This window comes from Budorcas taxicolor, chromosome 8 (genome assembly GCF_023091745.1).
Source record: "Budorcas taxicolor isolate Tak-1 chromosome 8, Takin1.1, whole genome shotgun sequence".
Lineage (NCBI taxonomy): Eukaryota > Metazoa > Chordata > Mammalia > Artiodactyla > Bovidae > Budorcas > Budorcas taxicolor.
Window position 1 is genome coordinate 40,828,769 of NC_068917.1, and position 13,133 is coordinate 40,841,901.

The 13,133-nt window shown below is 42.6% G+C and overlaps 1 protein-coding gene across 1 annotated transcript in view; it reads right to left on the reverse strand.

The window, feature by feature from the left end:
* The window catches only part of KDM4C (lysine demethylase 4C), a 401,440-nt gene that overhangs the window by 1,671 nt on the left and 386,636 nt on the right, over positions 1 to 13,133 (reverse strand). Inside the window, exons 20-21 of the mRNA XM_052644458.1 lie at positions 9,976 to 10,095; positions 6,285 to 6,377 (exon numbers count right to left, since the gene is read on the reverse strand). Coding sequence (XP_052500418.1) covers positions 6,285 to 6,377; positions 9,976 to 10,095 — 213 coding nt within the window. The remainder of the gene's footprint in view (positions 1 to 6,284; positions 6,378 to 9,975; positions 10,096 to 13,133) is intronic.

A 13,133-nucleotide genomic window follows, 5' to 3' on the forward strand; every position in this document is an offset into this window, starting at 1 on the left:
AACCTAAAGGTCTTTGTAAACTTCCCCTTGTCCCCATCCTGTCCAGGACCCCTCCTACGTGGACCCCGAAGCCCTCCCTCCTTTCTTTAACCCTACTGACCCCACGGTGCAGGCCCTCACTTCCTCTGCTAAACCACTGTAACAGTGCTACGCCCTAGTCCATGTCTCTCTGAACTACTAGAAGAAATGTCTCTATTCTCTCTAACTACACGACACCCCTGCTTATGGTCTCCAGTAGCCTCACTGCCTTCAAGATCACGGCTATGCTTTCTAGGCTGGATGTACATAACCGAACATAATCCTACCCCATGCTTGGATTAGACTGACTTCTTTGCATTTCCTGGTCACACTTGATTGTCTCCAGCCTCTGTCTTTAAATGTACTGTTTCTTTTGCACAGAAGATATCCTGTCTTCTCTGTGACTGACAAAAAGGAGGTTCCTTTTTTTGGATTCCTGGAACACATTACATGTCAATGTAGTAGAATGAAGGCGTGGGCCGAGATGAGGGGTTAGGTGTTGGGCCATCAGGGGTTCCTTGGACCCCTTGAAGGTGAGAATATTAGGGACTATAAAATGAATTTTACGTGTGCTCCCACAGTAAGCAATGTACTCTGCCACAGTCACTGCTCAGTAAGTGTTAGCTAGGCAAAGGAATGTGGGCTTTTTCTGTTATGCTCCAGTAAAGTTTACTTAAAAAAAAAAATTTAACCTTTATTTTATATTGGAGTGTTGTTGATTTATAACACTGTGTTGGTTTCAGGTGCCCAGCTGAGTGATTCAGTTACACATATACATATACCCATCCTTTTTCCATGTAGGTCATTACAGAATATTGAGTAGAATCCCCTGTGCTATACAGTAGGTCCTAGTTGATCATCTATTTTATATGTAGTAGGTGCGTATATGTTAATTCCAAACTCCTAATTTATCCTTTCTCCCTCTATTTCTCCTTTGGTAACCATACTGTTGTTTTTGAAGTCTGTTTGTTTTGTAAATAAGTTCATTTAAATTATCTTATAAGTGGTATCATATGATCTTTGTCTTCTTACTATTATAATCTGTAGGTCCATCCATGTTGCTCCAAGTGGAATTATTTCATCTTCCTATGGTAATGTTCCAGTATATATACACCACCCCCCCCCACCTTCTTTACCCATTCCTCTGCTGATGGACATTTAGGTTGCTTCCATGACTTGGCTATTGTAAGCAGCGCTGCAGTGAACAGTGGGGGTGCATCTATCTTTTTGGATTACAGTTTTCTCCAGATATACACCAGGAGTAGGATTTCTGGGTCATATGGTAGCTCTATCTTATGTTTTTTAAAGAATTTCCATACTGTTCACAGTGGTGTACTGATTTACGTTTCCACTAACAGTGTAGGAGGGTTCCCTTTTCTCTATCCCCTCTCCAGCATTGATTGTAGATTTTTTGATGATGACCCTTCCGACCTTTGTGAGGTGGTACCTCACTCAGATGTGTCAAAGGGTGTGTTTAGAGATGCCTATGAGGTCAGTATAAGTTTAGGCAGTCTGTCTGCTGATGGGTGGGGCCATGTTCCCCTTTGCTGGCTGTTTGGCCTGAGGCGCCTCAGCACTGGAGCGGGCAGGCTGTTAGGTAGGGTCAGAACTTGGTGCTAAAAATGCAACCTCCAAGAAAGCTCACAGTGATCAATATTCCCTGGGGCCTCCACCACCAGTGTCCCTGCCCCAATAGTGAGCCACAGTGGACCCCATCCTCTCCAGAAGACCCTCCAAGACCCACACAGGTAGGCCTAGTCCAGGCTCCTATGAGTTACTGCTTTGCCATGGGTCCCAGTGTATGTGAAGTCTTGTGTGCACCCCAAGAGTGGAGTCTCTTTGCCCCTGTCCTGTGGAGCTCCTGCCCTCAAGCCCCAGCAGCCTTCAAAGCCAAATGCTCTGAGGACTTTTCCTCCTGATGCCAGACTGTTAGGCTGGGGAGCCTGACCTGGGGCTCTGGACTCTCGCTCCATCTTGTTGTGGCTTTGTCTCTGGATGTAAAATATCTTTTTTAGGAGGTTCCAGTCTTTTTTGCTGATGGTTGTTCAGCACTTAGTTGTGATTTTGGTGTTTTCATGACAGGACAGGAGCTGGAGTCCTTCTACTCTGCTGTCTTGTCTGGAATCGAGGGGCTGCTTTTACTTTGGATGCTTCTGTCTCCTTCCTCAGCGTGTGCTGGCTCTTATACCCTTCATGTGGGGTATGCCAATACTTTGGCCACCTGAGGCAAATAGCCAATCATGGGAAAAGACCCTGACACAGGGAAAGACTGAAGGGAAAAGGAGAAGGGGATGGCAGAGAACGAGGTGGTTAGACAGCATCAACGACTCAATGGACTTGGATTTGAGCAAATTCCGGGAGATAGTGAAGGACAGGGAAGGCTGGCGTGTTGCAGTCCACGGGGTTGCAGAGAGTCAGACATGAATTGGTGACTGAACAACAACAACAAAGGTTTGGCAGCCCACACTCACTCCAAGTACACCGGGGTAGCAGTCGGCACCAGCTTGTGGGTCTCCCAGCAGCAGCCCCTGAGACTCCGGAACAGCAGGCGCAGTGATTGGCCCCTGCGCGCTGCCCACACATGCTCCCTGGATGGCAGGGGCAGTGACTGGCATCTGCTCCCGGCTCTCTCAGTGGTCCATGCCCACCTCTGAAGCTCACAATGGTGGTGCTGGCTCATGCCTACCCCCGGAATTTTTAGGTGGCATCCTGCTGCCTGAGAGCATGAGCAGGGAAAGGAGTTCCATTGGTGGTTCCTGTCACTCTCCTTGCGTGGCGCTCAACAATGGGTCCTTGCCTCCTGAGGGCCCAGCCTTCTTCCCTGTGCAGCTTCAGTCGCAATATCCCAGCCTCTACAGGTTGTCTACGTGTAGCCAACTCCACTCTTCTCCCTGGGTATGACCTCTGACGCCCAAGCTTTAGCACCCAGCCCCTGCCTGGGCCAGCGCAGAAGCATCTACTGCCAGGGAGTGTGGGTCACTCTCTGTTTTGCCTTCCAGAAGCTGGTTGCTGCACTCTCCTCTGAAGCTTTGCACCTGTCCATTGAGGGGACCTTTCCTCCTTCACAGCCCCCTCCCTGGGGCACAGGTCTTGTTACCACTCCTTTCTCTCTCTCTCCCTTTTCTTTCACCCTAACCGATTATGTGGAGGTTTTCTTGCCCTGTCAGAAGTCTGAGGTCTTCTGCCAGTATTCAGTAGATGTTCTGTGCAAACCGTTCCATGTGTAAGTGTGTTCTGGACGTATCTGTGGGAGGGGGTGAGAGCCATGTCCTGCTCCTCTGCCATCTGGATTCCTCCTTCCCATAAAGCTTTCTTTAAAGCACTATTTTTCCCTCCTAATTCCCTATTTTTTCCCCTTGAATGTGTTCCCAACTGGTTTTTATTGAGATGCCACCAATGTACAGTACACCCCATTATGTCACGGAGGCCCCCTCCCCTGGTGGTGGACAGAGGCAGAGCCTAGATTTGAAGGCTTGAAAACAGGTGATCAGTCATGAAGAAGAGACAAACAATGGAACAAAGACGCTTGAAAACTACAAACAGGCACAGGTTAAAAGCCGAGCATGTTCCCTGCCAGTTCAGAGACAGTCCTCCAGGGTGATAGGCTCCCTCTGTAGCTTCACCCAGGAAGCAAAGTAAGAGATTGTGGATGGGCTGGGCACTCTCTGTCGTTGGAAGAAAACAGTTTTGGTTCATTCACTCTTGGCAAAGCATTTCCTCTGAGGAATCTTTCCGTTTTATAAGTGCTACAGTTAAAGAAGAAAATGAAACATCTATGAAAGTGTTGCCACTGTGTGAAGAAAGCCAAAGTCAGCCTCTCAAATTAATAATGAAACCGATTTACCAGCAGCGCCAGTTAATTATGCAGCATTGCTATGGTTATTCTGTGAGACAATAAAAGGTAATGGGGCCGTTTCTGAAGTTAGTGGGAAGGAACCCAGCACAATCACCGAGGTGGACTGCTGACTCTCTTGAAAAATTTCTCCCCAAGTCAGCATGTGTCTGGGTGAGCAGAAGTCATTAAAACATGAAGGCCTCCCAGTGAGGGCTGCAACCTGCCCTTCCTTAAAACAACAACAACAACAACACCCCTCTAATTATAAAGTATCTTCCATCAACAAGTTTTCCAATTAGATTTGTTTCACCAAGTGGAAAAAAAAAAAAAAAAGCATTCATAGGCTAGCCAAGGGCCAGAGGGTTATACACAAACCTGAAGGAAAAGCTGGTTTGTTACAACAGAAGCACGTTAAGTCTTTGATTCACTAAAATCAGAGGTGGCAAACTGGATTTAGTGACTGTGAGCAAACTAGATTTTGTCCCTGAAGAGGTTTTCTACTAGGCTCGTAACAGGTTAGATTCAGAATATCTATGTGATTTATATATTTTTAATTAAAATTTTTTTTCTCTGAAAGTTAAAAATAAAAGTTCAATTTGGTGTGACTGCTCTGAGAAATGGATCTTAGAAAACTCAGAAGCTGTGCTCAAGTAAAGCTACATGGGAAAGCACACTGACAGAGCCAATTCTACTGTGGAACAAAGAGATTGTGATCAGAGCAGCTTTCTTTTAATGTGATTAAGAAATGGTATTTGAAATCTACAAGACCCAGCTGGTAGGATGCTTAATCATACATGAATTAGAACATCAAAGACCTGAGGGACTTCCAGAGGGCTCCCTACTCCATTTCCCAACCTCTAAATCTCCAGGTGATTTGAAAAAGGAAAAGGAAAGGGAAGGGGATGGAGAATCCAAGGAAAATACAAGCAACAGGATGAGAGGCAGTCATCTCGAGCAACCTGGAAAGTTGTTCTTAAGAGGTTTCCAGACCTAGAACACTGACTAATTACCCAGGGTTTTAGGTCTCTTTTAAGGTTTTATAGATGTCTTTACTCTAGGAACACTTCATCCTCCCTTTCCCTGCTGTTTATTATCTGAGAGTTAAGCTATTTTCAGCACATGGTTCCCTACATGTCACGCTTCCTCACTGGGTGGGCAGCACTGTCTCTCGTCTCTCAATTGCGTTACTGTGAAGGACCTTCCCCTCAGGATGCAGCTGAGAAGAAACTCAGCTTACCCCTAATGTGGTTTACTCGGGACCCCACCTGACAGGAGAGGGGCTGAATATACAGGTGAACGTTTAAGCAAACACATGGTTTTTCCAAACTAATCTAGGATAACTCTATCATTGCCTAAAAGTATATTATTAGCATGCAATGAAAATGCAGGATGTCATTTATTCAGAAAAAAAATTCATTTCAGTCAGAAAAAGCCCCTCATTCCCTTCTCCTACTTTAGTGTTTATCATTTCACAAATGCACTAGATGTAATTCTAAATGAGTAAAAGTGGCTTCATTTCAGGGTCCAGAAAATATTTTATGATACAATAATGAAAACTAAGTTATTGTGAATTATATTTTTCAACAACTTCAATTTTGATTATTTGTCCATGTTTGTCTTTTAATGGTATGTACAGGGCTTGAAACTAATAATGCTTTCTTTAAAAAAAAAAACAAAACACCACTTTACTATTCCCACAACTAGTATTTGGGCTTTGTTTATTCCTTCTTTTATGAAAGTGAGAGTTTCATTTAATTATGAATTGACACAACCATTAATAAGCTTCAGAGAGAGAGAAGTTATCAATATAGTCGACCTTGAAAACATGGGTTTGAACCGCATGGGTCCACGTATACACAAATTTCTTTCAATAGTAAACCTGATGGTACTATACGATCCACAGCTGGTTGAATTCATGGATGTGGAACCGTGAACAGAAAGGATCTGACTATACAAGCCATATGTGAGTGTGTGGAGAGTCAGCACCCCCACTCCCCACACTGCTCAAGGCTGCACTGTATATGATAAGGCTAGATGTTCGCTACACTGAGTCTCCATTAATCTCCTACTGAAAGCCTTCTTTTAACATGGCTTCCACTAACAAGATTGTAAATGTCTTGATGGTATCTTTGTATGTTCCCAGTTCTCTTGCACAGAATATGTACTCAGTAACTTTTCGTATGCCAACAGATGTTAACATAAAGAAGCATCATTTGACCTCATTAGAAAGAAAAATGAACTTGCACTGGTTTCCCTGTTTCTGATCAAATATATTTGCTTTGGATTAAATAGATTTCAATAACGGAAAAGATGCATTGGCTTCCTAAAAAATCAGTCTAAAGGCCTGAGTGTGTTTCTGCTGGGCTCAGGAAACAGTGCTAGAGGAGGGATTCACAGGGCAGACCCCTCAGAGAGATTATCCGGTACTTACAAATCGAGCTTTCACTCTCTTAGGTAACTCTTCATCTAAAGTGTAGATGTCCTCTCTCTTCATTGCTATCTGGGATCCATCTTCAAATTCAACCTAATGCAAAATAAAGCATTGAGCATGGTATATTTTTTAAAAAGCAAGAAGCATTCACCATTTTCTTCAGGGTTCCAATTAGCTACACAAACCAAAAAAGAGAAAAAGGATTCAAACAGAACAAACAAGAGAGCTAGCCAACAGCCAAGGAAGGGAGAAAAGCTCTTTCCCTTATCAGACCAAGAACAAAGCATGTTTCAAACAGGCCAAAATTCTTGAAAATGAGTGTCCTGGAATGTGTGATATGAAAACTTTATGCCCCCAAAGCAAAAAAAAAAAAGAAAAAGAAAAGAACTGCTGCTCAGATGATTTCTCAGAACAGGAGACTGTGGCCAGTTTAGCACTAAGGCTGGTGGAGCCTGTCCGTGCTCTTTGTTTAAGATGCTCTGATGACTTAAGAGGGAGGGTGTTTCTCTTTGAGAAAAAGTGATGACATATTTTACTCTTATAATCCTCCCAGATAAAATAATTTCTCAAGTTCTTATAGAACTTTAACTTTCAAAACTCACTTTTGTTAAATTCAACCAAAAGGCCAGAAAAATCTCAGGTTCCCCTCAACCTCATGTGTCAACCATGTCAATGGGTGAAAATACATAACCATCTAAATGAAAATGTTTAAAACTTGTTTTTCCAAGCTACTCAAATGGAAGTAAGTATTTTCATTATCTATTTTTTTTTTTCAATATTTTATGCTGTTTTGTTAGAGAAAAAGTAAGTGACACTGAATAACAGAAACGTAATCTGGGAACTTCATCAAACACCCTATTCAAAGAGATCCCGATCCAGGCTTACTCCCACATGAACTCTCCCAGAAGAAAACAACGAAAGGGATGCAATCGAGGTAGAATATCTAATTCTAATATGTTCTTAACTCTGAATCATTTATGGTATTTTTCAAGTTTCTAAATCATCTGCCTGAATTCTTTTAAGAAATAAATGTATGCTTGCACTTCTAGTTAAAAGGTGAGTTAAATCATGTAGCTGTGCCATGTTAATGAAAACAATCTGCTGAAGTTTAAAAAGCTACTAAAGATAAAATATATAGTTAAACTTTGTATCATCCATGTACTGCTCCCATTTGACTGAGCTCAAACAATGGGGCAGAATTAGGTCTTGGTCACAGGGGCCATCTCCCTGCTAGTTCACAGAAGGCTGAGATGGGAAGGCTTTTCTTCCTGGCCTTGTTTCAACAGAATGGTTTCTTTAACATTTAATTAGGCCAAGGTGTCATCCCATTTATACTGTTTGATCGCATAGCTAGAACTACCTGTGCCTACCTTTCTTCTGTTGCCAATCATTTGAGAATTCTAAAAGAGAAAAAGTCAGTTTTAAAACAGAGGAATTATGGTATGGTGACCAACCAACCCAGTTTGTCCAGGACTGAGGAGTCTTGCAGGATGCAAGATTTTCAGTGCTAAAATCCAGGACAGTCCCTCAAAGGCTGGGATGGTTGTTCACCAGAGTTTGGACAGAAGAGAGAGTAAATTCTGGCTCTTCCCTTTACCAGCTCTCTGCACTTGGACAAACCATCAAATTTGCTGAGCCTTTCCTCCCCTCATTTATAAAATAGGATTCAAGAACCCTATCTTGGAGAGTTACTATGAGGACCCCCAAATGCATATACCTAGGATACTTGGCACTGTGCAACAGGTATTTTGGTTCTATTTTTATAAATGTCTTTGCTTAGTCAATGGTGAGGCTGAATAATTAGACACAAAACACAAAATGACCTCAAAAGGCCACTTGGTTTAATGAAGAATTTTAAAGTACTTGTACTTGAGAGACAATTTTAATATTAGTCTTAACTTTTTCATTGAGTCTATAAATATGCTCACTGTTCTATGTCGATAGGCCATCATAAATTCGACTGAAGTTAACACACTGATTACTAATTAGCCAGAATTTCAACATGTCCTCATTATGATACTTTTCATGTAGCTAATGGCTTTGCTACATGTAAGATGCTTCACTTTTGCATGTATTGTTTAATTAAATGTAATTATTTTCTTTTGAATGATGTAGTAAAGCTTTTTTCTAGGAGACTCTGGTATTACCAGCCTGTCTTCTAATTTTTGCCTGATTTGGGACATTCTGATACAAAAACACTCCAACATCTAACCTGCTGTAAATGACCTCAATCTGCAACGTAACACTGTCACCAGTATAGAGAGGGAAATGGCCTTTAAGTGTACACACACACATTCCCCTTGGCTTTTTCTGCACCTTAAAAATGTCCTTCCCTAAGTTTTCCAAATGTCTTTGAACACTGCTAATTACACTGTGCTCCAGTTTTTGGTTCAGTCTTTTAATGTTCTTTTCCATTTAAGCCCAAGCCCCTTATCAGTCTTTGAACAATCTCTCTGAGGAAACTGGAAGTCTTATCATTCTCAAGCTGTTTTTAACTTAACAGGCCTGAACCTTCTTACTTTTTCTCCCTTTACTTCAGTCTTCCTGTTTTTACACTAGTGCTTGAGAATGTTGATTTCTGCCATCACATTACTAGGAGTACTATAATGTATTGGTTCTAATAAATCTTTTCCTTTTAAAAAGTCTTTCTGAAGGAATAGAAACACATATGTGCCATCCATGTTGTTTTTCTTATTAGAGCTTAACTCATCCTCATTTCTAATAGGGATATAGTTCATTTTTTAATTGTATAAGTGTTAGTCACTCAGTTGTGTCTGACTCTGTGACTCCACAGACTGTAGCCTGCGAGGCTCTTCTGTCCATGCAATTCTCCAGGCAAGAAAACTGGAGAGTTGCCATTTCCTTCTCCAGGGGATATTCCCGACCCATGGATCAAACCCCAGTCTCCTGCAATGCAGGAATCTTCTTTACTGTCTGAGACACCAGGGAAGACCTTTTAATTGTATCCATGTTTTAAAATAATATATACCGTTGTTCAGTGAACAGACTTCCCAACTGACAACTGTACTTTTCATCAAAAAGCATCCTATAGGAGACCTAAGAGATGCAGGTTTGATCCCTGGGTCAGGAAGATCCCCTGGAGGAGGACATGGCAACCCACTCCAGTATTCTTGCTTGGAGAATCCGCATGGACAGAGGAGCCTGGGCAGGCTACAGTCCATTGGGTTGCAGTGAGACACGACTGAAGTGACTTAGCACGCATGCACGCCTGGGTGCACAAATGGCTCCATCTGTGCTGAGGCATCACTGGTTTAGGTTTGCTGAAATGTCAACAGGGATGACGTCTGTTGGGGAAAAGCCACCCATTCAGGGGCTGCTGGGTGATGAACAGCCATCACTGACTTGGCTTAGTTAGGTAATCCAGCCACTTATTCTTTTCCCATATAACAGAAACACAAGAAAGCAGCCAGTCGGTCATCTTTTTGACCTAACTATATTCCTGACTATTAATCCATTTATCAAATGTTGTTAGTTTCCCAGTATTGAACTTTATTATCCCCAGAATAAAACTCTATTAACTGGGTCAACAGTCTTTGAAACTTTGCCTTTTTTATAAAACAGCAGGTGTTCTAAATTCTAGCTTCTTGACCCATAGCACACTGGATATACCATCTGCCCTCTGGCTTCTCCTGTCTATCTCGGCAAGCATCAGACCCAGGGCAGCACTCACCTGGTACATGTGGGCAACATTTGATCCAAGATACTTGGCCCCGTAGAGTTTGCCATCAGGCCACTTGACTTGGACGACTTCTCCCTCGGCAGGAGGGCCTAGTTTCACACAGTCTCGGCTCTGCAGAATAAACCGAGTCGGGCTTTTCAAGGCAAATGTCTAAGTGACTGCGTTTAGAACTTAGCAAATGATGAACTCCTGGCAATTAAAAGGAGTTATTGCCTCTGTGTTTTATGGATTATGATCTTGCATGGGTGTTCAGGGGAAGAGTTATGAGCCAAAGGAGTACTTAAAGATTCAGCCTAGATCATAAAGTTGCAAAGGAGCCACCATAATCCAAGAAGGAAGAAACATCGGCATTTATATTTGCTATTTGACAGAGAACTGTTCAGAGGGTAAGTTAAATGTGCATAGAAACTGCTTTGGCTGAAAAATAGACTGGTTAATGATTTATAACACCTGACATTTATACAGCATCTTGCAGTCAACAAAATGCTTTAACATACATCTCATCTGATCCCCACAATCATTCCATGAAGTAGGCAGAGACTATGAATTGCCCCCACTTTACTGACAAGGGAACTGAGCCTCCAAGCAAGCTCTGGAGAAATAAAGCTGTGTAAGAGACAAAGAACTGAGGATGGCGAGGCCAGAAGAGAAGCAGACCATCACTGGAGTTGGCAGGTCTTGAAGCAGCAGCAAGGGGAAAGTGCCAAGAACATCCACAGCGTGTCAGCTGAGGCTGGGAGGTGCTGTCCTGTTTAGCAGCCCTTTTCTGAAGAACCCTGGGCCTGCTTCAACAGGCCTTCTTCTGCCTGCATCGCTCATTCACGACTAGCCGCTCCTTTCATGGGTGATCATGGGGACACCTGTGACCAGTCTTCTCACTTGACTTCTTCCACTCTACTCCACCTCCTCCTCAGGCAGCAATTCCTGAGTAAATCCCCCAGCAGTTCATCCTGGAAAATCCTTTTTTGTGGGGCACAGAGTTAGTTTACAGATACAGTTTGCAAACTTAAATTTGTATGTATTGAGTATGACAATAAAATTTTAATACAAAGGAATTAAATACTTGACTGCTTTGATAAACTTTCTGCACATTTAACAATTCATGTTTTGCTAATCCTAGTGTTTTACTGATCAGGCCCATCTCACTGACTGAAATGCACACTTGACCAGTCAAGTTATAAATGCAGACTAGGCATGATCCTGTGGTTTAAATGAGAGGCACACACAGGAAATATTTAGTGGTTTATGATTAGAAACCCACCCTATATTACTTTCCATTATTAACAGAAAGTTTGCTTCATAAAGGAGTGGTCCTTTTACTGGGCTTCCTTGGTGGTTCAGATGGCAAAGAATCTGCCTGCAAGGTGGGAGACCTGGGTTCGATTCCTGAATTATTGCTGGATTCAAGAGTATACGAGGCAAGTATGTATACTTTCTCACTGCAGACTATGGTTCCACTTAAAGCTATAGGCACACAAACAAAAGAAGAGGCTCTGCAGAGTTGACAGTTTGCATCAAACTTAGTCATATGAAAATAAGTTTCTTACTGGCTTTCATAATATTTGACCTCAGGCAATGCAGAATTGAAAAGGTAAGATGAACTGTATTCTGTATAAGCCCCCAGGGTTATCATATCACTTTTCATTTCCCTTCCCTTCCCAAAATGAACCTGGTACTAAGAACACTGGAAGGTGTAGCTTGCTTCTAAATAGACACTGTCTGGTCTCCTGGGTTAGGAAGCTACATCAGCTCTGGGATAACTCTGAGCTGAAACCCAGATGCTTTGGTGATGAGGGCAAAGGGAGAACAAGAGTATGTTTCTTCCTTCATCTAAAGATTTTTTCCATGTGGAGGAAGCACTATTGGGGGTAATAACTCCTGGCTTTTTTTAAATTCACTTTTTAAAATTTAATTCTTATTGGAGTATAGTTGATTTACAGTGTATTAGTTTCAGGTACACAGCAAAATGAATCAGTTTTATAATACACAGACACACATACCTACTCTTTTTAGATTCTTTTCCCATATAGGCCGTAATAGAGTATTGAGTTCCCTGTACTATACAGTAAATCCTTATTAGTCATTTATTTTATATACAGTAGTCTATATATGTCAATCCCAGTCTCCCAATTTATCCCTCCTCTGCCAAAGCAATCTACTGATTCAATGCAATTCCTATCAAATTACCAATGACATTTTTCACAGAATTAGGACAATTTTACAATTTGTATGGAAACACAGAAGACCCTGAATAGCCAAAGCACTCTTAAGGAAGAAAAGCAGAGCTGGGGTAATCTGGAGGCTGGTAACTTCTGGTTTGCCCCTCACTTTCTTTCTTTCTGCGGAGCTGCTCTGATCCTTCCACAGAGGGAATGGGTGGTGTCCTGCACCACAGGTCACTAGAAGGCCTAATTCTCAGGTCCAGTGTATCAGGAGAATCCTTCGCCCACAGATGTAAGCCACACTCTCCAGCGACTGCTTTATTACAAATAAAGGAGGTATTTTAAGTTTTCAAACCCTGACTTCCTTCTCTCTCTAACTGCTTGCCCTCAGGCCCTTTCAACTGGCCCTTCTTCAATCCCAATAGAGGCAAGTCAAGGCCTTGATGGATATGAAGCCACAGTCCTACCTACTCACCCACCACAAGCCACCTCCAAGCGGGGAAGTTATCCCTTAGTTTTACAGATTTGACCTTCAACACAGGTTTACTAACCTTTAGAATAACTACCTCAAACCAATCCTGAGCTGCAATTCCCGGGACCATATCACCAAGGTGTTGCCAATGGCCACAGAGATATGGCCTGTTCAGTTCAGTTCATTCGCTCAGTCATGTCCGACTCTTTGCGACCCCATGAATCGCAGCACACCAGGCCTCCCTGTCCATCACCAACTCCCGGAGTTCACTCAGACTCACGTCTATCAAGGCAGTGATGCCATCCAGCCATCTCATCCTCTGACGTCCCCTTCTCCTGCTGCCCTCAATCCCTCCCAGCATCAGAGTCTTTTCCAATGAGTCAACTCTTCGCATGAGGTGGCCAAAGTACTGCAGTTTCAGCTTTAGCATCATTCTTTCCAAAGAAATCCCAGGGCTGATCTTCTTCAGAATGGACTGGTTGGATCTCCTTGCAGTCCAAAGGACTCTCAAGAGT